The sequence below is a fragment of the Pipistrellus kuhlii genome, unplaced genomic scaffold (assembly GCF_014108245.1).
Source record: "Pipistrellus kuhlii isolate mPipKuh1 unplaced genomic scaffold, mPipKuh1.p scaffold_m20_p_2, whole genome shotgun sequence".
NCBI classification, from domain to species: domain Eukaryota; kingdom Metazoa; phylum Chordata; class Mammalia; order Chiroptera; family Vespertilionidae; genus Pipistrellus; species Pipistrellus kuhlii.
In genome coordinates this window covers 957,536-980,260 of record NW_023425515.1, presented here as the reverse complement: position 1 = coordinate 980,260, position 22,725 = coordinate 957,536, and the positions used below count along the sequence as shown (strand labels likewise).

Sequence of the window (22,725 nt, the reverse complement as noted above, 5' to 3'; positions counted from 1 at the left end):
GCAGGTTTAGAGCAAAATTAACAGCAACTGTAAAGGATTAGAATCATATTCTGCTTTCCAATCCGAAAGCAATCCAATGATAACACACAGAGTATACATACGGTTGAAGTCATGCATTTCATTTTAACTTTTTACTATATAGATGTTTTTCTAACAGCTGCAATCAACATTTCTACTTTCTCCCCCACCGACTCAAAAGCAATCGTTCTGTAAATGTCTTTCTATAGGTTCTCAAACATGACATTATAGAAAAATCCTACAAAGTATTTTTATTCTACTATGAAAAGACTAAAAGGTGAGTCTAACAGAACACCCAAAGAGACATTAATATTTTGTTTTTTATTATGACACATGTTATACAACTTCACAAATAATTTAAAAATAAAAAGACCCAAATTAAGTATTAACCCATAAGCATAGAATATACAAATTGAACCCACGTAATTAAGCTAAAATATAGGCATAATATAAGCATATTTATATTCATATGTAAAATTTCTAATAAAAAAACAAAAAACTACTCTGTCAGTACACACTAATAGCTACAAAAATAGTTTTAAAGAACAGTGTTCTGACAATTCTTAGTGGTTAAGAGAATTTCTTTAACCTCACATTTTCAGAGAAATGCTTTGAAACATGTCAAGGAGATACAGTTCCCATTTGTGCCTTATAATTGTATCTTTATAAAAGATACAATTTTATTTTAAAATAGATCGTGTCCCACCTATCCTAGCAATTATCTCCTAAATGAAGTACAGATTCATCCCACACCAAGAAGTTAGTGATTTTTAAATATATTTTCCATCGAACGTCTGTAAATGTCTCCAGAAAAACCTCTAGCACTTGTAAAATAGCAGATTCGAGCATCAGAGCCAAAGATAACAGCATGCTGGTCCTATTCCTATCCCTGCCAATTACCTCCCCCCCTAAGAAAACCGAAGCCACTTCCCACCATCTCTAACACCACTGCCCACCACTTGGCTCTTAATTTCTTCTCATCGTCTCTCTACTTAACAGATTCTAGATGAAAACCACTCCAAGTCAATGAAACCAAACTAGAGTCAGCTTCTTAGAAGGAGCAAAGGAATCAATAACAGAACTTTAAAGATTAAAAAAAAAATAAAGTATCATCTAATAGCAGCCCCTCATTCTACTAGTATAAACCAAAACAAAAACCCACAGTTAGAAAAGCAGCATATAAGATAAAGATCCTATAGATGAAATCAAAGTCCTCCCAAATTATCTTCTAAGAGTATCTATGAATAATCAATATATCAGTCAGGTATCAGCAAGCTTCTTGGTCTGTTTTAATATGAACATACACTAAAATATAAGCATTTTTTAAAAGGTTGGCTCAGAATCATTCTCCTTGGCATCATCCACATCTACCGTGTTTCCCCGAAAATAAAACATCCTCCGAAAATAAGACCTACTTACAGGTTTCCTTCTGAGTGAAATATAAGGTATCCCCCGAAAATAAGACCTCCCCCTAGGCTCTGTCTCAGAATGCTATTGCTAAACATGAGAGATTTGGTCCACTGATTCTGAAAGAAATGGAGTCACAAGAAACTCACCAGGAAATTCAGGAATTGGATTGTTATGATGATGTTCCAGAAGATGATGACATGATTGTCATTGAATAAATGAGTAAATTCTTGATACTGTAGGATTCACAGTTTGGTTTGTGTTGACAACTACCGTACTACCGTACCATATACAGGTAATAAATTTCCTTTATTTTCATTTAACAATAAATGTGTACCATATTCTTCTTCATGGAAAAATAAGACATCCCCTGAAAATAAGACCTAGCACATCTTTGGGAGCAGAAATTAATATAAGACACTGTCTTATTTTCGGGGAAACAGGGTCTGAACCAAGGCTTTAGGAAGGCTTGAAAAATCACTCTCTAACCCAAAGCATTTAACTCATTCCCTGAAAGACTCAATTTATATTATTTGGTATGTTACTGAACTCCTTGGAACCCTACACAAGCCCCTTTTAATACCTAAGAATAAAGGCAAGAAGAGAAATAAAAGGGAAAAAATTTTAAAACCAATTTTATTCACCCTTTTGCTCATAAACTTTTAATATTGTGGTTAATGCCCCTCCAAACACACACACACACACACACACACACACACACACTCATAAAGCAATTCTAACCCACTCTATCTTCCAATCTATAGTAGTAAACGGAATTTTCCATGTAATCAAGGACTGTATCCTGGACCACACCTTAAGTATTCTTCATAATTTTGCCATCCTTGAAGGAGAAAAATATTAAAACCTTGGCACTTCTATTTTCCTTTGGGACCAGGAAGCATCTTCTGCCTGATGATAGATGCTTTGGGATAAAACAACCTAATTTAAATGTTTTTCAGTTTATATTCAACTAGAGGCATGAATCTCATGCACAGGGGAGCATGGGTGTCCCTCAGCCCAGCCTGCACCCTCTCCAATTTGGGATCCCTCGAGGGATGTCCAACTGCCCATTAGAATTGGGCCTAAATGGGCAGTGGAAAATCCCTCTCACAATCCAGGACTTCTGGCTACCCAACTGCTCACCTGTCTGCCTTCCTGATTGCCCCTAATGCTTCTGCCTGCCAGCCTGATCACCCCCTAACCACTCTCCTATCAGCCTGATTGATGCCTAACTGCTCCCCTGCCAGTTTTGATTGCCCCTAACTGCCCTACCCTTCAGACCTGATCACCCCTAACTACCCTCCCCTGCAGGCCTGGTCCCTCCCAAGTGCCCTTCCCTGCTGGCCTAATCGCCCATAACTGCCCTCCCCTGCAGGCCTAGTGCCTCCCAAGTGCCCTTCCCTGCTGGTCTAATCGCCCATAACTGCCCTCCCTTGCAGGCCTGGTCCCTCCTCCCCTGCTGGCCATCTTGTAGTAGCCATCTTGTGTCCACATGGGGGCAGCCATCTTGTGTGTTGGAGTGATGGTCAATCTGCATATTACTCTTTCATTAGATAGGATAGAGGCCTGATGCACAGGTGGGGGCCAGCTGGTTTACCCAGAAGGGTGTCTCAGATCAGGATGGGGGTTCCCTTGGGGTGTGGGGTAGCCTGGGTGAGGGGCCTGTGGTGGTTTGCAGGCCAGCCATGCCCCCTGGCGACCCAAGCGGAGGCCCTGGTATCTGGCGTTTATTTACCTTCTACAATTGAAACTTTATAGCCTGGAGCAGAGCCAACCCTTCTGCTGGCTCCATGGCAGCAGCCATTTTTCTTGGGATTTATCTTCCATATTTGAAACTTTGTAGCCTTAAGCAGAAGTCTGGGGCCGGCCAGGGTGTGTAGAAAGCTTGGCTTCCTCTATCACCAGAAAAACCCATGCCTCCCTCCTGCTCTCTGTGGCCGTAGCCATCTTGGTTGGGTTTGTTTGCATATTGGCTCTGATTGGCTGTGGGTGTGGCTTGTGAGTGTAGTGGAGTGATGGTTAATTTACATATTAATCTTTTATTAGATAGGATGCTTTCAAAAGCAACTTACATAGTGGAGTTTAGAAAAGCACCAGCAAATAGTATTTTTAGAATCAGAAATTAAACAACTAAAACATTTAAAAATAGCTCACCAAATTAGGATCTTCATTACATAAAATGTGTATTTTAGAAATTCTAATAAAGAAAATAAGTTTTCTAGGTATACAACTAATCATTTACTTTTTAAAAAAATAGTATTTCAATTACAACTTTCTCTTCTATACTGTAAGAAGAAATACATTTAGGATAAATAACTATTAACTTCTTATCTGCTAATGATGCTCAAGATATATAAATAGCCTCTATCCTCTCAATGGGTAACAGGCCATTATTATGCCAATAATAAATCATCCAAGATCATGTCAAATTACAAATCATACCATACAAATGCTTTTGAATTTTAGGGAGAAATTTGATATTGTTTTAAAGTTTTAAAAAATACCAAGTGGATAAAATGTATTTTCCTTTTTTACTTAAAAACCATCTAATCTGGAAAAGTATTTTTTATTGCTTAGTTCTGAGCAATTACTTTAATCAAGTTGGTAATTCTTTATTCTATTTTATAAGCGAGGCTGCCACCATACTGTCTATCTGAACATCTTTTACAAAAGATTAAATAAGCCCAGCAAAGATCTATAGTCTCCAACTTAAAAGCCACCCTAATGCATTTTTCACTCCCTCTCAATAAGTCTGCTTATAAAAATATGTTAACTGTTATTTAAACCTAAATTATAAACATAGATTTTAAAATTTGGGGCTGTCCTCTTGTGGATCAACTAATTCATGTTTGGAAAATGGTCCCATTCTCATCCCCTTTTCCCTCCCTAACCAAAAATGAACTTAGAGCATTATGAATACTCACCATTGTATATTAAATATACTTTTGTTCCTTCACTCAGGTATCATGGAAATATAAAAGTTGACTGAATAAGAGATAAGTGTTATCATAACTAATGCACACTGATAAAAAAGATTCTTGCAAATTATTTTTGGCGTTAAAATACCTTTTTGTATTCTGCTTATCAAGGCAATCAAAGTTTCACCTTCCTTGAGCATATTCACCTATACAAACTGCACTGAGTATTTTCTTGTCAATTTTCATGTCATCTGAAAACAGGTACAGTTTTCAAGCCATGAAAGCTACCTAGTTCTTACTATATGATTCACAGTAAATAGAGAACCAAGGGCAGCACACCTGGGGGAGAGCTTGAAAAAATCCTACCAGCAAGGAATCACCACCACGCCTAGAAGCTCAGTGTCCTAAGGAGGGGAAGTAGAGAGCTTCTGAAAAGAAAATCTAGAACACTACATAGGTCAAGCATCCTCATCCTCATCCTCTCCCTCACTAACATCCACCAAATCAGCAGTAATGAATCACAAATATAATATCAGTTATTTAAAGCATGGGATGGAGACACACCAGTGAACCAGATTCCGACAGATTTCAAGACTAAAGGTCCATGGGATCGAGCCAATAATTAAAGAAATGCCAGCGAGACCTAGAGCCGAAAGCTGGCACCAGGAACCACAGAAGTGGCAGGTGCCACTCTGGGTACAAAAGGAAAAGTGGAGTAGGAGGAGCAGAAATTGGCTTGGTTATTACTAGACAATTAACTGCATGTTGCATTATCAACTGAATGCATATCATACAATTAACTCATTCCTTAAAATCACCATCACATTGCACTACACCTCCATCCAATGTATTCGATAACGTTTCTCCTATGAGTGGAACACATTTAATGACATAGTATTTCATCTCTCTAGCTACAGTTCCTTATACACTGTATGTTCTTCCAGTATACTTCTCTGTCTTCAATTTTCACACAACTCAACACACAAAACATGTCATTCAATTACAGTTAAGGACAGGTGTGTAAGTATATATACTTACATACAATGTAAAAGTAATTGTCTGGTGGGTAAAAGGCAAGAGGCAAAAGTAATGTAAAGGGCCCTCATTTCATTCCTTGGGAAATCAAGAAAAACTGTCTAAAACTGATGCGCCAAGAGAGATTTAAATAAGTTTTATAAAATGTTAATAATATCAAGAGAAAAACTTTTTAAAAGGGGTAGAAATTGGCAAAAAGAAAGACAGCATAGAGAGTTACTTGAATTCATCTTTCTGGGATGACGGTCATTATTTTTTTAAGTAAAAAGACAGCTATAAACACATTATTGTATTAAAGTGATGAAAGTAACCAAAGGAAGAATATAAAAACTAAAAACTAAAAGGGGTCTTACTACTAACATGTGAGAAGGAAGGAAACATTTCATTTTTTACTTCCAAAATAGATTAAATTAATATATGCATAAATATTGAGTAATTAATGTTTAACATAGGAGAAAAATACAATATAAGTTTAACCTGTCAATTTAATATAACCTAAAAGAATATGACTATGCCCTAACCGGTGTGGCTCAGTGGATAGAGCGTCGGCCTGTGGACTGAAGGGTCCCAGGTTCGATTCCGATCAAGAGCATGTACCTTGGTTGTGGGCACATCCCCAGTAGGGGGTGTACAGGAGGCAGCTGATCGATGTTTCTCTCTCATCCATGTTTCTAACTCTCTATCCCTCTCCCTTCTTCTCTGTAAAAGAATCAATAAAATATATATATTTTTAAAAGAATACAACTAGTAGGGGGGGAAAAAGACTGGCTGCAACCAATAGGCTACAGAAACACAAGCATTCAGCAACAAATTTTTTTTTTCTTTTTTAGTTTTAACAAGGTAACATTTTTAAGCGTCTACTTTTTGAGTACTTAATCCCATGTAATATATTTTGTGCAGGGTGTGCAAAAATGAAAATAACCTACTTGTTCTTTTCTCTAATATAATCTCAAACACAGACCCATCTCTGCACTTGTAAAGACTAGAGTAACGAATATACAAGCCTCAACCAAACTAACGAGGGACCACTAGGTAGCCGAATGTCAACCACCAAAGGAAGTGAGAGAAAAAACACTAAACAGTAAAATCTTAAATTGCACTTTTGAAGAAGGTGACCTACACTATTCAAACCTTAAGCAATAAAAACGCTGTACATCAGCTTTCTTAGTTTGGGTTTTCCCTTTTAAAGTATCTTCTTAAAGAAAACCAAAATTTATTCAAAAAGCTTTTAAAACAATGGCCAAATCTTCCATTTTCTAGAACTCCAAAAACCAACTCTACCAAATTATTCCAAGAACCAAAACAAATATTTTATTTCACTTGAATCTACAATTCAAATCACTGTCAATAATATACATTCTTCACAACTCATATTTGCTTGTTTAAGAACACATGTTCCTTTTTAAAGCAATAATTACTTCCATAGACTTTCCAGGAAAGCTAATACAGATAAGCATATTGTATCTTATCAAAAGCTAAGAGTAAATTATTTATGAAGCCCTTGGGAATTCCTAAAAAGAGGAAATATAATCCTATATAATAAAACCCTCATATGCAAATCTACCGAATAGCATAACGAGTGGTCACTATGATGTGCACTGACCACCAGAGGGCAGACGCTCAATCAGGAGATGCCCCCGGTGGTCAGTGTGCTCCCAAAGGGGGCGTGCCGCTCAGCCAGAAGCCTCTCGGCTTAGCCTCTCCCCTCCGCTACAGGCGGGCGCTAAGGAACCAGGGTGACTGACCCGAGGGATCGAACTAAGCTGGCAGGTGAACAGTCCTGAGGAGTGCCGGACTGCAAGAGGGCACAGGCAGGGCTGAAAGACCAGCCCCCACAGAGCACGAATGTCATGCATCAGGCCTCTAGCACATAAAATAAATGATTAGCGCCGTTAACAGATTATTAATGGGTTTATTTCTCATTTGTCCAACAAATAGTTGAGACTCAATCATGTTCTAGGCATTACACTAAGCATTAACTAATTACACTAGTCCCTCCATACAAAAACTTAAAGCTCCTATATAAAAAGATACTATCAGCAAAATTAAAACACAAATGCAAACTGGACAATGTATTAGCAGAAGTAACAATGTAGGAACATATTGGTTAAGAGTCAGGAGTCAAGTTCCTGGGTTTGTAACCTAGCTCTACTAGCCATCATCTCTCTCTGTTATAATCAAGAAAATATAAGTTAATAAATATAAATCATTTAGAATAGTTCTTGGCATATAGTAAGGTTTCAATGAGGAACTCTTATAAATTAACAAGAAATAAAAACTCCAGGAGAAATAATCAGCAGAAAATATTGAAAGGAAGTTCAGCCCTGGCCAGTTTGTCACAGTAGTTAGAGCTCTAGTCTCGGACTAAAGGGTCCTGTGTTCCATTCCCAGTTAAGGGCACAGTCTAGGGCACTTACTGGGTAAAGGTTCACTCCCCGCCCCAGGGCAAGTGCGGGAGGCAACCAATCAATGTATCAGTCTCACGTGACTCTCAATCTCTTCCCGCCCCCCTTCTCTCTCACATTTCTCTCCCTCCCTCCCCTCCAATCTCTCTAGAAATCAAAGTGAAAAAATATACTCTGGTGAACATTAAAGAAAAAAGAAAAGGAAAATTCACAGAACATATGAATAATAAACATGGGAAACTTAATCTCACTAATATTCAAACAAATGCAAATTAAAATATTAAATTGTGTTTAGCCTATCCAATTGGGAAACAGTTTCAAGTACCCAGAATTCTAGAATATAGGGAAATTATTGCTAGTAGAACTGTACATTGTACTTTTAAATGACATCTGAAAATACATATCAAAAGTCTAAAAAATATACATATCCTCTAACTCAACAATTTCAACTTTTAGCAGTTGGATCTAAAGCAATAAATCAAAGAACACAAAGACCGTCACAGTAATGTTCACTTAAACATTACCTATGAACTAATTAGCAACACTGAGGAATCGATTAAACAAATAGCAACTGATCTGTAAAACACTAATCAGGCATTAACAGCTGTACTAATAAAAGCCTAGGTGGTCCTGTGCCCTTACATGGTGCCCTCGCGTCACAAGATGGCTGCCCTCATGTCGCCACAAGATGGCCACCACAAGATGGCAGGCAGGGGAGGGCAGTTGTGAGCAATTAGGCCAACAGGGGAGGGCAACTGGGGGTGAACAGGCTGACAGGGGAGGGCAGTAGGAGACGAGGGCAGCTGGGGTGAGATTAGGCCGGCAGGGGAGGGCAGCCGGGGGCAAGATCAGGCCATTGGGGGAGAGCAATTAAGGATGACTAGGCCAGCAGGAGAGGGCAGTTAGGGGTAACCAGGCCTTTAGGAAGGGCAGCTGGTGCGACCAGGCCTGCAGGCAAGGGCAGCTGGGGCAATCAGGCCTGCAAGGGACGGCAGCTGGGGGCCATTGGGCCAGCAGCAGAGAGCAGTTGGGAGCAATTGGGCCAGCTGGGGGCGATTGGACCAGCAGGGGAGGGCAGTTGGGGAATATTGGGTCAGCAGGGCAGACGTTAGACGTCAATCAGGCCAGTAGGGGAGCAGTTAGTGGGCGATCAGGCTGGCAGGCATAAGCATTAAGAGCAATCAGGCAGGCAGGCAGGCAAGTGGTTAGGAGCCAGCAGTCCCAGATTGTGAGAGGGATGTCCGACTGCCAGTTTAGGCCCAATTCCGCAGGGGTTCCAAAATGGAGAAGGTGCAGGCCGGGCTGAGCTACACACACCTCTGTGCACAAATTTTGTGCACCGGGCCTCTAGAAATGCTATAAAAGAATATTAATGGTAAAGAAATGTTTAAATTTTAAAAGACTACAGTAAGTTATAAAAAAAATTTTAAAAGACTGTAAGTCAGTAAAGTGTCAAATGGTTTTAAGCCAGTGGTTCCCAACGTGGGGCATACGCCCCACAGGGGGGCAATTTGATTTTTAAGGGGGCAATTCAAGAATGAGTTATTAACAGTGAATTTTTTGTATTGCTTATGGTTCTTGGGGCCTCATATATAGTATATAAATATATATTGTGACATATTTATGCATGTCAATTCTTTATTATGTTTTGAAACTTTATTTGCTATTTTTTCGTTTCATATTACTATTTTTTTTAACAATTTCTTAGTGATTTTTTTTCTCAGAACTTCAACTGTCCTTTCGTTCTCTTATTTTTCTCTTTTATGTATGCCATGTTCTTTGGAAGCTTGTTTAGACCAATTTAATGAACTTTTAGGCTTCCTCCATAAATAGGAATTTACTTTTTGAGTAATAAGAATTATATGTCACAAGGGGGGGGGGGCATCAGGATTTTAAAGATGCTTAGGTGGGGCATGGGCAAAAAATAAAGAAAAATAAAGAAGATTGGGAACCACTGTTTTAAGCACTTAAATCTACCTAATAAAAGGGTAACATGCTAATTGACCATACCTTCCCTATGCTCTGCATCCAATCAGGAGTATGTAAATTAACTCCTGATTGACTGGAGGGCATGGAGGGGTCAGGGTGGGACGCTTGGGTCATCACCATGGCAACAATGCAGGCATTCTGCACCACCCCAGTTGCTCTGGCCTCTGGGCAGCGTGGGAAGGCAGAAAGGCAGCTCAGGGCCAGAGTGGAAAAGCTGGTCTGGCCAGAGCGAAGGCGGTGCTGACAGCCAGGGAACGAAGGCCCATTCTTGCACAAATCTTTATTCCTGCATCGGGCCACTAGTTCATATATAAAAGAAATATGACAGCAACATAAATGAGCATAATTTAAAATAAATTTCTAAGGCTACTGAATCTCAAAGAGTTATGTTCTATTATAGAACTATTTCAAAGAGTTATGTTCTAGAACTATTTCAAGTTTTAAAGTGACTAACCTATCACTACTGTGGAACAATTTAATTGTTAAACAAGTCCAAGGCAACAACAAAAAAGAATGGTATCAACTACTACGTTCAACAGCTTTTCTCAAATTTATCTGCATTAAATGTTAATGGGTATAAACAACAAGTAAATCAGAAGGAAGGCCCTTTTATTGAATACTTTTGAAAAATGCAAGAGCCTCTGTGTTAATGTGCACAGTAATCTGAGGCAGTATGTCTTCCAAACTTAAGCTCAGAAGTAAGTGATTCTCATCCTAAACAAACTGAATGTGCGTCCCTCTAATTCAAAGGGATAAAGGGTGTCTCCCCAGCTCCCAGGATGACGGGGTCACTATCACTGACAGGAGTAAGGGGAGGTGAGTGGGAGTGAGAGGCATCCTGGGGCAGTCACATGAGTCAAGAGCTCAGGAGAGAGAACAGTTGGACACAAACATAGATTTTTGACATCAGTATTTAGGTGTCAGGTGACACCATTACCATGATTGCCATTAACCAGAGAGTGCTTTCTGTTTTTAGTCTAGATGCCTTGAATTCAATAAATAAGACTTAAAATTTTCCCATAAGCACCCATTGCACCATTTGTTTATATGCGTCCCCTCCTCCAAATGAAATGCGCTCCTTGATTCCTAAGCACAAGGATCCTTGTGGGCAGGGTGTCTATTACGGTACCTGGTACAAAGCAAATGTGAGCCAAATAACTGTTCTGCCACAATGATTTTTCTTCCAAAACTTAACAAAATAATTCAATTTTACCTCATTTATGTTCTAATTATATATTCAAATAAGTGAAAAGACCCACAAATTAACAAGTACAGGAATACACACACACACACACACACACACACTAGAGACACAACTTTGGCGTGGTGTTCAGTAAAAATCTATTAAGCTTTGGCTTTTGAAAGACCAGTCAGTGCCCGCTCTCTGTCCTGCCTGGCACCCGGGCCTAGAACGAGGGACCCGTGCATCTAACCAACAGAAAGCCAGCCCCACGGATGCCTGAGGAAAACGGCACGTTCTCTTTCAAGTGTGCATAAACGTTCTAGAAATAGCTGTCATGAAAACGCCTATGGGCCTTTCTGTGGTGAAGTTCTTCCAGTTGAAGTATAATAAATGTGTGCATGATAAAACAAGAGCAAACTGCTGCACATATTAATGGTTATTATGAAAGCTGTTATTTCATATTCAAATCAAGTTTTAACTTTCAAACTGTTTGGAGGGAAATACATCAACAGCTAATACATTTATTAGAAAGAAACAGAACTTCTTTCTTGATTTTTGTCCTTTATAGCCAATAAATGCTAAAAATTTTTAAGGAATACAAGGCCAACTAAGAGAGACTGTATTGTCATAAATCCAATATTTGTAGATTTTGTTTTTGTTCTAGCATTCATAAAAAAAGAAAGCTTTCTGAAAACTCTTATCTTATGAAGTAAAAATAAAATAGCAACTTTGCCACTTCAAGTTTTCATAAGAAAAATCTCCAAAATTACTAATATTCATAAGGAAGTCTCTGAGACACCCCCAAAGCACCTTGCTCTTACGGACCTCAGTGGAAAGTGAGTATGTACTGGGCACAGCCAGCGTGAGGGCAGTGCCCAGGAGCAATGGGAGCGGGCAGTGCTGAGGAACTCTTCCTGCACCAAGAGGGCACACTTGTAAGCTCTGACAACAAATTTTCATAAAACTCTAAAGTTTTCTCCGAAAATGTTTCTACTTATTTCTCTATGACGGTGGTATTCAGCCTCAGTCTATCAGCCACTCAACTACCCTGTGTGCAAGGCATACATCTGTTATGTATGTGCACGTTGAGAGACAGTTACGGATGATTCCTCACCCATCTTTTAGTTAAAAAGGATTAGCATCATATTCCTTAAGTCCCTCATGAATGTAAAATATTATTTGATCTATTATTTAATTTGCAAATATGTTCAAGCACACTTTCTCATATAAAATGGTACACCTAAGTTATTTTTATAAATCCACTCCAAAGTAAAAAGCTAACTTTTCCTTTTTTAAAAAACAAAGATCACTAAAAACAAAACCAATGACAAAATCGTTAACAGCTACACCAATATTGTAAATTAATATCTATCCAGGATTTATGCACTTATTTCTTTTCCAGTTAAAACCATATTTTCAGACAATTTATAAATATAATCAAGTAAGACCATCTTTGAGAAAGTCTACAAAAATAAGCCACTTGGTTCAACAAAATGTCTCATAATTGGCCTAATTTAAGATACAAGTTTAAAGTTAGTAACACTTTATCCATTAGCTACATTACATTTTGAAGTTTTAACAGAGCCATACATGAATTAGCCTCAATTTTTCCATATATGATTAAGAGCACCTCAATTAATTATAAAACAGTCAAAAATATTTTCAAAAATGACTCCATACTGCTTTTTCTACATAAATGACAAAGGGATGAGAGGGAAGGAGGAAAGGCAGGAGGGAAAAAAGGAGGGAAAGGAGAGAGGATCAAAATCCTAGCCATGTTTTAGAAAGGGATCATGCATATAGATGTATTATCCTTAATTTAATTTCCGATACACTGTTATATCCTTAAAAGACTTGTTCTATTCTAACAGGGATCTAAAGGAAACATGCATTCAACTATAAAGGAAATAGTTTATTTTTAACAGAAATACTTCAATTCTCAAAGTATTAGTCAACCATCCACTTATAAAAAGGTTAGGTACCAACAATTACTAAGCTGCATTTGTATTATTAGCACTATAAGCCACTAATTATCAAACTGATTTCCAAAGTCAAGTTAAATAAATAGCCCAGCTATTTTTGCATTACTGATCTAAATAATTCTCCCCACTATTAGTTTTTACCAGACAGCTCCCCCATTCAAAATATTTCACATTCTCTCAGACAGCCATAGTCTTACTGTATTTTAAAACATGAGTCACCTGTATGCATCGTCTTCCTTCAAGTCTCATATCATCCTGATGGGGTGGGGGAAGGGAGGGAAGAGTCCAGCAGCAAAACTATAACACTGTGTGAAGAAAAACAGATGATGATGAGAGATAAGGATGCAAGACAATTATCCTAATTGAGGAATATCTAAAGTAACTACAATCCCCCAAACAATCATAAAATTAATTCAAATTCATTACTAACATTTATTTAAGCTTGAAAATAACTTTTATTAAAGTATTCAATTGTCAGGAAGAAAAACATTTTGAAATCTGCCTACTACCAATGAAAACTTCACACATTTGTAGATACGAAATAAAATCAACATTCTATTATTCTATGTAATTTAACTGGGGGGAATCTATATCTTGTAATCTCCATCAATTCATAAGTCAGTATGAATGCAAGTTCACTTTCATCGTGACTTATTATCAGAGGTAATCACAGGTGATGAAAATTACTTTATAGGAAAGATAACATGTCAATCTACCAATGTTACTTATCAATGAAGTCACAACTGCTCCTCTACGCCCACAGCCCTCTTCTGCTCTCTGAATGTCTTCTCTTACTTTATTCTAATTATTTTACTGTATTTCCATTGATAATTTCATGACTGACCAGCAAATTCCATAATGACAGAAAAGCAAAAACAACGTTGTTATTATCAACTGAGAGCACATGCTAACAGCAGAAGAGCTAAAGACAAGCTTACAGGCTACAACCTATTTTATAAATGAGTTCAGTCTAAAAATGAACTTTTAAAATTGATACTATGGAATTCAATAAATATTCCTAATAAAACAATGTTGCTTATCTAGGTCCGTTCCCAGGCTAGCCAAAAGACACTTATTGATTCTCAAAGACATTACTGGTCACAGGCACTAGGGACTCTGCAGAGCAAACAGAGGAAGTTAACCAATTCTAGATCCTCTCCCATCTGGACAAATTCTAAAGTTGGTTTGTTTCTCTGTTAGCACTCTCTCGACTCCTATTCCCTGTGATTCCCTAAATGTTACATTATGGCATCCCAGTCATCCTGCTTAATTAGCAGCCTTTCGCCTAAATACATCCCCAAATTTCCATCTAACACTCCTACTGCCTCAGTGTAGTTTCATGTCAGGTAACTGATAGAAAGAAATCTACTGGGCTGAAATAATTCACTTCCACTAAATTTGCAATTTCAACAAGGATGCTAGTTAACACAAATGAACCCCTAACTGATAGAATTCTGATAGTGTTGCAATAAAAAGTAAAAAAAACTTCTGAGGCAGTTTAAAGAAAAACATTTTTAGGGAAATGGATCATAATTTAGATTTGAGTTTATATTTATTGACTCCAAATATTTCTGCTGTCCATTTATTTCTCTTACTGATGATCTTACAAGTTCTTTGAAAGCTCTAAGTCCAAATAGCAACAACTGGAAGAGGAGCTAGAGACAGGGGTTTAAATGTATAAATTATTTGTAAATTAGGAATTACCTAAAATCATTATCTATTTTCAGATTCCATTTCTATAGAACCATCTTCTAGTTCAAATGCCAATATGTTAGCAAGTAAAACCCTAAATGATAACCAATTTGAGGGTTGTATGGATAGATGGATGGATAAACATGAAAATACTGCATCAAAATAGATTTATAAAGTTAATATTGGAATAATCAAGATTAAATGTGGGGTTTTTTTACTTCAAAGACATTTCTCTAACAACTTTTCCTCCATATAAATGACCAGTCTTTGGAATTCTAGCATAAGCCATGGAAAAAAGAAAATATAAATGAACTCTCTAGCTATATACAATATATCATTAAATCCTTTAAGCTCTAAACATCGTATTCTTCACATATAAAATTTTACAGTGCTACCTAAACCCCAAGAACGTCAATGGTTTCAATAGAAAAAGGTATTACTGTTACAAAAGCACTTTATAAGAAGAATCAAATAAGACATTATTAGTATTCTTTTTATTTTATTACAAGTTGTTAGAAATTAGCAGATCATTTCATCAGTATTTTAAATATCTAAAGGTAGTAAATATGGATGAGCCAGAGGTACATGCATAATGCATCTGACTATAGATCATCAAAATAGTCTGATCTTAAATCTGACATCTATTAAATATATTTTATTGATTTCAGAGAGGAAGGGAAAAGGAGACAGAGATGGAAACATCAATGATGAGAAAGAATCATTGATCAGCTGCCACTTGCACGCCCCATACCTGGGATCAAGACAGCAACCCAGCCATGTGCCCTGAACGGAAATCAAACCGTGACCTCCTGGTTCATAGATCAATGCTCAACCACTGAGCCACGCTGGCTGGACATCTGACATCTTTTAGAAGTCATCCATTAATCACTCATTTCAAAAGAAGCCTTTAGCAAGGGGTAAAATATCTCTACAAGTAACAAAATGTGCTGCTGACACACATAACAATTAAATCATTATATACTGAGTATGAGAAAGAAACTCAAGTCTTGACCATGGGTTGCTTTAAGTAAGGATTCTATTTTTTTTATTGTTTAAAGTATTATAAATAGTAATACCTATGTCTCCTTCCCCCCCCCCCCTCCTGCCCCATTGACCTTCCCCTGGCCTTTCCTACCCCCTGGCACACGCCTTTACCCCCACCCCTCGCCCCAGTGTCTGTGTCCACTGCTCATGCTTACATGTATGCATACAAATCCTTCGGTTAATCTCTTACCTCCTCCCAACACTCCCCCAGCCTTCCCACTGTAATTTGATAGTCTGCTCAAAGCTTCTCTGCCTCTCTATCTATCTTTTTATTCATCAGGTTATAATGTTCTTTATTATTCATAAAAGAGTGAGATCATGTGGTATTTTTCTTTCATTGCCTGGCTTATTTCTTCATATCCTCCAGGGTGGTTACTTTCCTTCTTTCTTTCTTTTTTTTTGAATGTTTATTGATTTTCAGAGAAGCAGGGAGAGAGAGAAACACTGACTGAAACTTCTATTAGCTGCCTCCTGCAAGCCCCCTCTGGGGGACTGGGCCAGCACCTGGGCAGATGCCCTGGCTGGGAACGGAGCTGGCAACCTCCCAGGGCATGGGATCTGCCCAGCCGCGTGCGCAGTACCAGTGAGGGCCAGAGTGGTCGCTTTCACACCCAATAACAAAGTATATGAAAAGAATGCTCATGTTTTACATTTTCTTTAGGAAAACCGATAGTGAATTTTTCATCTTTCCCCCAACCATTCACCAATTATGTAGCAAAGATTAGATGCCAATGAAAAGCACCTCCTATGCTAACTACAGGACCTCCCACAATCCTGAGAGTCTCTTACAGTATGTATTAGCTCACATTTTGCCAAAGGCAATACAACAAATGATCAATGAACAATCTAGGAACTGAGCTTAAGTGGTTTAAAGTTAAATTTACAAACCATTTTTAGTTGTCTAAAAATTAATTAATGTACAACATAACTTCAGAGATGAGGGGAAAGGAGGGAGGGGAAAGAGAGGAAGAGAATGAGGGTGAGAATATCAACAGTTAAAAGCACTGACATACTGAGATTTATAAAAATAATACTAATCCACCTGCCAGTGTGGCTCAATGGTTGAGTGTCAACCTAAGAACTGGGAGGCCACAGTTCAATTCCCGGTCAGGGGACATTACTGGGTTGTGGGCTCAAGCCTTGGTAGGGGGCATGCATCAAGGAGGCAGCTGATTAATGATTCTCTCATCATTGATGTTTCTCTCACTCTCTCTTCTTCTCTGAAATCAATAATGTATTTTTAAAAAATTAATACTAATCCACAAAGACCAAGAGTGGCAAACTGTGACAAATAAAAAAATTAGCATGATATGGCAAATCCAGTTTAACTGAGAAGTTGATGAATTAAGTGGCAGATATGATGTTTTCTCCAATGTCACAAAGTTTTGTAATGACACAAAACTAAAGATCCTATCTAGTTTCAAAATAAAGTAGTAGAGAAACATTACATGCAGCAGGTGAAAAAAATTAGTATGACACAAGTTCTGGTAGGTACTGTTTTACTTCTCAAGCTATGTGGAAATACACAGGCAGCTGTTTCTTACTATCATTAATTTTACATGATACACATATACTGCATATATATTCTTGTATAATTTTGATTCCCACAGGAAAAATGAAATATAATGCACAATGGGATTTAAATATTTCAAAAGCGATGAGATCTCAAATTTTCAGAGGGAAGGTAAGGAAGGTAGGGAAGGATGTAGGTAAGGGGGAGAGATCAACCAAAGGACTTGTATGCACACACATAAGCATAAGCAATGGACACAGAATGGGGGGGGGCAATGGAGGGATAAGGACACATATATAATACCTTAATAAAGAAAGAAAAACAGTGAGAACACATGCAGCAGCTATTAAAAAAATAATAAAGCTGTCAATTAAGAATAAGCTACTCCCAGATTAAAAATGGCGACAGATTAGGAGGATGCTGCCCGGACATGCTCCCAGGAACAAGCTGGAATTAAACTGAAATACAGAAAGGCTTCCTGAATAATCAATGGAAAACTCACAGGAGAGAACCCTGATACACAAGGACCGCACAGAGACTGGTGGGAGGGGCGGAGGCACAAAAGGGCTGGCCTGGCACCCACAGACAACTAAAGTCCTAGAGAGATATCTCAGCAGGGGTGGGGGAAGGAAAGGGGGGTGCCACTGAGAACTCTGGGATCTAATCCCCAAGCTGGGCTCCCAGCAGAGAGCACCAAACTGAGGAGGCTACCCATTTAACATCAGGCTGTGAAAAGCAGTGAAGTGCTGTCTGCCAGGGAGTGGCAGCTGAAAAAGGGCCAATGCACAAAAATTCCCTGTGAAGTCACCCAGAGGAAGGCTCTGGCAAAGGGAGGGTGAAGTGGACTGGAGTTGTGAGAGTAGAAGCCAGGACTGGGGAATTGGGGGATAGAGCTCAGAAGGCAGACACCCCAAGTTTCCTAGGCTGAGTCATTCCCTCACACAGCGGAGGACATCTTTTTCCCACATAGACTTCGGCCTTGCCTGGCAGGAAGACAACAGACACACCCTATTGGAAAATATCTTTTCCTGAGGATGATTGCGGGGAGGAGAGAAGGAGCAATTCAAGTCGGAAGCATTCTCTAGAGGCTTTGAGTCTCTGCCTGATCGAATTAGTCAGAAACAGCTTTTAACACTGTCCTACACTAGAGATTGAGAGGTACAGGGGTCTACCTAAAACACAGTCACCAGCCCAGACAACCAAAATGAGGAAACAAAGAAACAATCTCCAAATGAAAGAATTAGCTAATTCTCCAGAAGAAGAGATAAATAAAGCAAAGGTAAGAAATTTATCTGAGAGTTCAGAGAAATGATGTTAAAAATGCTCAACAGTATGAAAAAAAGATATAGTAACTATGAAAAAAGAACAGTCTGAAATAAAGAATGACATAACACAAATAAAGAATATTGATGCATTGGAAGGAATACACAGCAGATTAGAGGAAGCTGAGGATCAAATCAGTGAATTAGAAGACTGAGTTGAAAATATCACTCAATTAGAGAACCGAAAAGAAAAAAAAATTAAAAAACAGGAGGACAGCTTAAGGGAGCTGTGGGACAAAAACATAACAGTATTAGAATAGGTGTGCCAGAAAAGGCAGAAAGGGAGAAAGGAATAGAGAAGGAATTTGAAGAAATGATGACAGAAAACTTCCCTTACCTGGTAAAGAAAAAATCACACAAGTTCAGGAGGCACAGAGAATCCCAAACAAGAAGAACCCATTCTTCTGCATCAACCATTCTAAACATGAAATAAAGTTTCTAAGTAGTAAATTAACTTGTAAAAAGCATTTCATTTATCGATAGGAGAATGGAAGCAGAGAAATTTTGATTACAGCATATAACAGGCTGTTATATGTTCCCTTAACAAAAGAAAAAATTTTTTAGGAAGACAAACTGCAAAAAGGGTAAGACCAATAGCAGTTAAGTCACTTTTGCACTGAAGCCTTGAGTAAGCTACAATAGCATGAAGAGTTAGAAACCTGGGTCTTGAATTATACAACTCCAAAGGCATGTGGGAAGTGGGAGTATCTGAGATATGTAATAAAGGGGATAGAAGGATGTGGTTTCTCATGAAATTATATAAAAAGATTTAACAAAACCATGAATAAGCACTGGAGAGAGAAGGTTCAAGAACTAAGAACAGAGAGGACTAAATAAATATTGCCCCAAATTTTTGCTACCTCAAGCATCAAGTTACTTGGCCTCTCTAGGACTGTACCTAGCCTCAATGAGACCAAATTAAACAATGAATATTTGGGTACAGCATTAATTACAGGAAAACAGGAGGGAAATACTTCATCCTCATATGCATGTTATCCATTAATACATAATGCAGCGACAAATATGTTTTTACTGGATGAGAGAGAATGAAACTCTCAGCGTAAGTTATCAATTTATATAAAGTACTGTGCCCTGTCACTAATTCAAAATACTGTATTTTCCAGCGTATAAGACAATCGGGCGTATAATACGAGCCCCTAATTTTACAGTTAAAACATAGGTTTGAGCCTATATTCGCTGTATAAGACTGCCCCCCACTTCCGAGGCAACACCAGATCTTTTTTTAATAGATCGCCTCTCTGACTCAGCCAATCCAAGCAGGCTTTTTATGCATGCAAATTATACATGTTCTGTACCCGAAGCTACACTGTGTTCTAGTAAAAAGCCTGCTCAGATTGGCCAGAGTCAGAGAGGCGGTCTATTAAAAAAAGAACTGGTGTTGCCTCGGAAGTGGGGGGTAGTCTTATACAGCGAATATAGACCTAAACCTATGTTTTAACTGTAAAATTAGGGGGTCGTCTTATACGCTGGAAAATATGGTAATAAACTACCACTGATATTCTATTTTGCTTGCCATCCTTTATCTTCCATTAGTTGAGTGTGAAAACATAAAAGATTTACAAAAGTTTATATCAACCATCAAATCTGTCAACATATTTACATGTATTCTTTTTTTTATAAATATATTTTATTGATTTTTTACAGAGAGGAAGGGAGAGAGAGAGTCAGAAACGTCGATGAGAGAGAAACATCGACCAGCCGCCTCCTGCACATCCCCAACCAGGGATGTGCCTGCAGCCAACGTACATGCCCCTGACCGGAATTGAACACGGGACCCTTCAGTCCGCAGACCAACGCTCTACCACTGAGCCAATGAATACATGTTTCGGCTACATGTATTCTCTTGAATGGAGTTCCTCAAATATGAATTCTTAGACCACAAAACTTTTGAACATCCCAACTCCCACTACTGGAGAGTGGCTGCTATACAGATGCCAGGAAAAAGCTCTACTATAAGCAGACCTAAGGCTCCATGCTAAACTGAATTTACATCCATCTCCCATCCTTCTAACCTGCTCAAAAATAAATAAGTAAATAAAAACAAAGAGCTAAAAGACCAGGAGGACAGAAAATAATTCACTTCTCCTTATATCCTCAGTCTCAGTTGATGGGTGTCACCATCACTCCATCCCCCAAACTAAAACCCTAACCATCTAGGACCTTTCCTGCTGCTTACCCACATGCAATCCACAGATTCTGGTGTTAGGTTTCACCTCGCCGGTTTTGCTAACTCACCTCATTACTCCATTTCTATGGTTCCTCGCTAAGGGCCCTTCTTGTTTTGTTTGCACTCCCTGCTCAAATCTATCCACTATAGCTCATTCTCATCAGAACTATTTGCCTTAGGAACAAATCCTGTCACCATTCCAACCCAACTGTGAGCAATTTTGTTGTTCAGAAACTAGAACTGAACAATAGTCTTCTCTCCATTTAAAATGAAAAATCTCAAGTTTTTCTCCCATCATTTATCTGAAATAAGGTCTTTCTGACTATAAAATATTATATGCTCATTGCTTTAAAAAAAATAAACTAGGAATAAAAACTAAAAGTCATATAAAATTTCACCACCCTAAAATATAATAAATCTTTGCTCTTGTTTTTATAATTTTACATCTTTACATCAACAATTTATTTACACTTATACGATTTTAAATAGTTGTATAGTACTATGTACTGAAGTAAGTTTACTTTAAGCAAACACCTATTGGGGAATATTTGTTTCCAATTTTTCACTACCATACATTTTGAAACTTGAAACCTGCTTTTACCTTGCTAATGGAACCAAGAGCAAAGTACACAACACCAAGATTTTCCTATCTCTTCTGTTGATGTGCTCCTTGAGGATATTATTTTATACTAGAGGCCCAGTGCACCAACTCATGCACAGTGGGGTCCCTCAGTCTGGCTGGCAATTGGAGCGATCGGGCCCTCTCACCCAGTCCCGGCCAGGGCCCATGGGGGCCGGCCAGCCAGAGAGGAGCTGCGGGAAGCTGGCCAGCCGGGAAGGGATGGCGGAAGAGCTCTAAGGCATGTCTGGCTCTCTCGCCCAGACAGACCCAATGAGCTGGACCCCAGCAGCAAACTAACATACCAGTCAGAGTGTCTGCCCCCTAGTGGTCAGTGCACATCATAGCTACTGTCAACCGAACTGTCAACCGAATGGACACTTAGCATATTATACTTTCATTATATAGGATTACTACATAGGATCACCTATACATAATGTCCTCAATTCAAGTCAATCCTAGTTCGTAAGAGGAATTAAAAATGAATGGCCAAGCCCTAGCTGGTTTGGCTCAGTGAATAGAGCATCAGATTGCGGACTGAAAGGTCCCAGGTTCAATTCTGGTCAAGGGCACATGACAGGTTGTGGGCTCAATCCCAACTGGGGTCATGCAGGAGGCAGCCAACCCATGATTCTCTCTCATCACTGATGTTTCTAATTTCTCTGTCCCTCTCCCTCTTTGAAATCAATAAAAATATTTTTTAAATAAAATCAAATTTTATAAAATGGCCAAGCCCTGCTGGGATGGCTCAGGTAGTTGAGTGCCATCCCATGTACCAAGAGGTTGATGGCTCGATTCCCAGTCAAGCCATATGCCTGGGTTGCAGGCTGGATCCCCAGTAGGGGATGTGCAAGGCAGCCAATAGGTATTTCTCTATCATAGATGTTTCTTCTCTCTCTCTCTCTCCCTCTCTCTCTCCCTCTCTCTCTCTCCCTTCATCCCTCTCCCAAAAAAAAAAAAAAAAAATCAATAAAAGCCTATTAAAAAAATAAAAAGGAATGGCCCAGTGACCTCTAGATGCTCAGAGATTAACACAAGGATGAGGTCCAGTATTTTGCACTCACCCTGGTTAATGTCCCTCCTTAACCTAAACATCTGGGGTGATCTCACGTGTGTATGTGTTTCACAAACAAAACAGTGCCACCTGTTGCCCTAGCGCAGCATTTAGCAAACTGAGGCTCACGAGCCACAGGCGGCTCTTTGGCCCCTTGAGTGTGGCTCTTCCACAAAATAACACGAACTGGACGAGTCTATTTTGAAGTGGCGTCAGAAGAAGTTTAAGTTTAAAAAACTTGGCTCTCAGAAGGAATTTCAATCGTTGTCCTGTTGATGTTTGACTGATGAGTTTGCCGACCACTGGCCTAGCAGGTTGGCTCAGGGGACAGAGCGTCGGCCCGTGGACAGAAGGTC

At 38.8% G+C, this 22,725-nt stretch overlaps 1 protein-coding gene across 8 annotated transcripts in view; it reads right to left on the bottom strand.

Annotated features, from left to right (window-relative positions):
- Window positions 1-22,725, bottom strand: part of DYRK1A (dual specificity tyrosine phosphorylation regulated kinase 1A) — a 125,733-nt gene that overhangs the window by 59,529 nt on the left and 43,479 nt on the right. For 7 of the 8 annotated variants that reach the window (XM_045585232.1, XM_045585230.1, XM_036448546.2 and 4 more), the window contains exon 2: window positions 13,157-13,242. The exons of the other annotated variant lie outside the window; for it this stretch is intronic. In XM_045585232.1, the coding sequence (XP_045441188.1) occupies window positions 13,157-13,166 (10 nt within the window). In that variant the 5' untranslated portion in view covers window positions 13,167-13,242. The remainder of the gene's footprint in view (window positions 1-13,156; window positions 13,243-22,725) is intronic. 8 annotated transcript variants of the gene reach the window in all.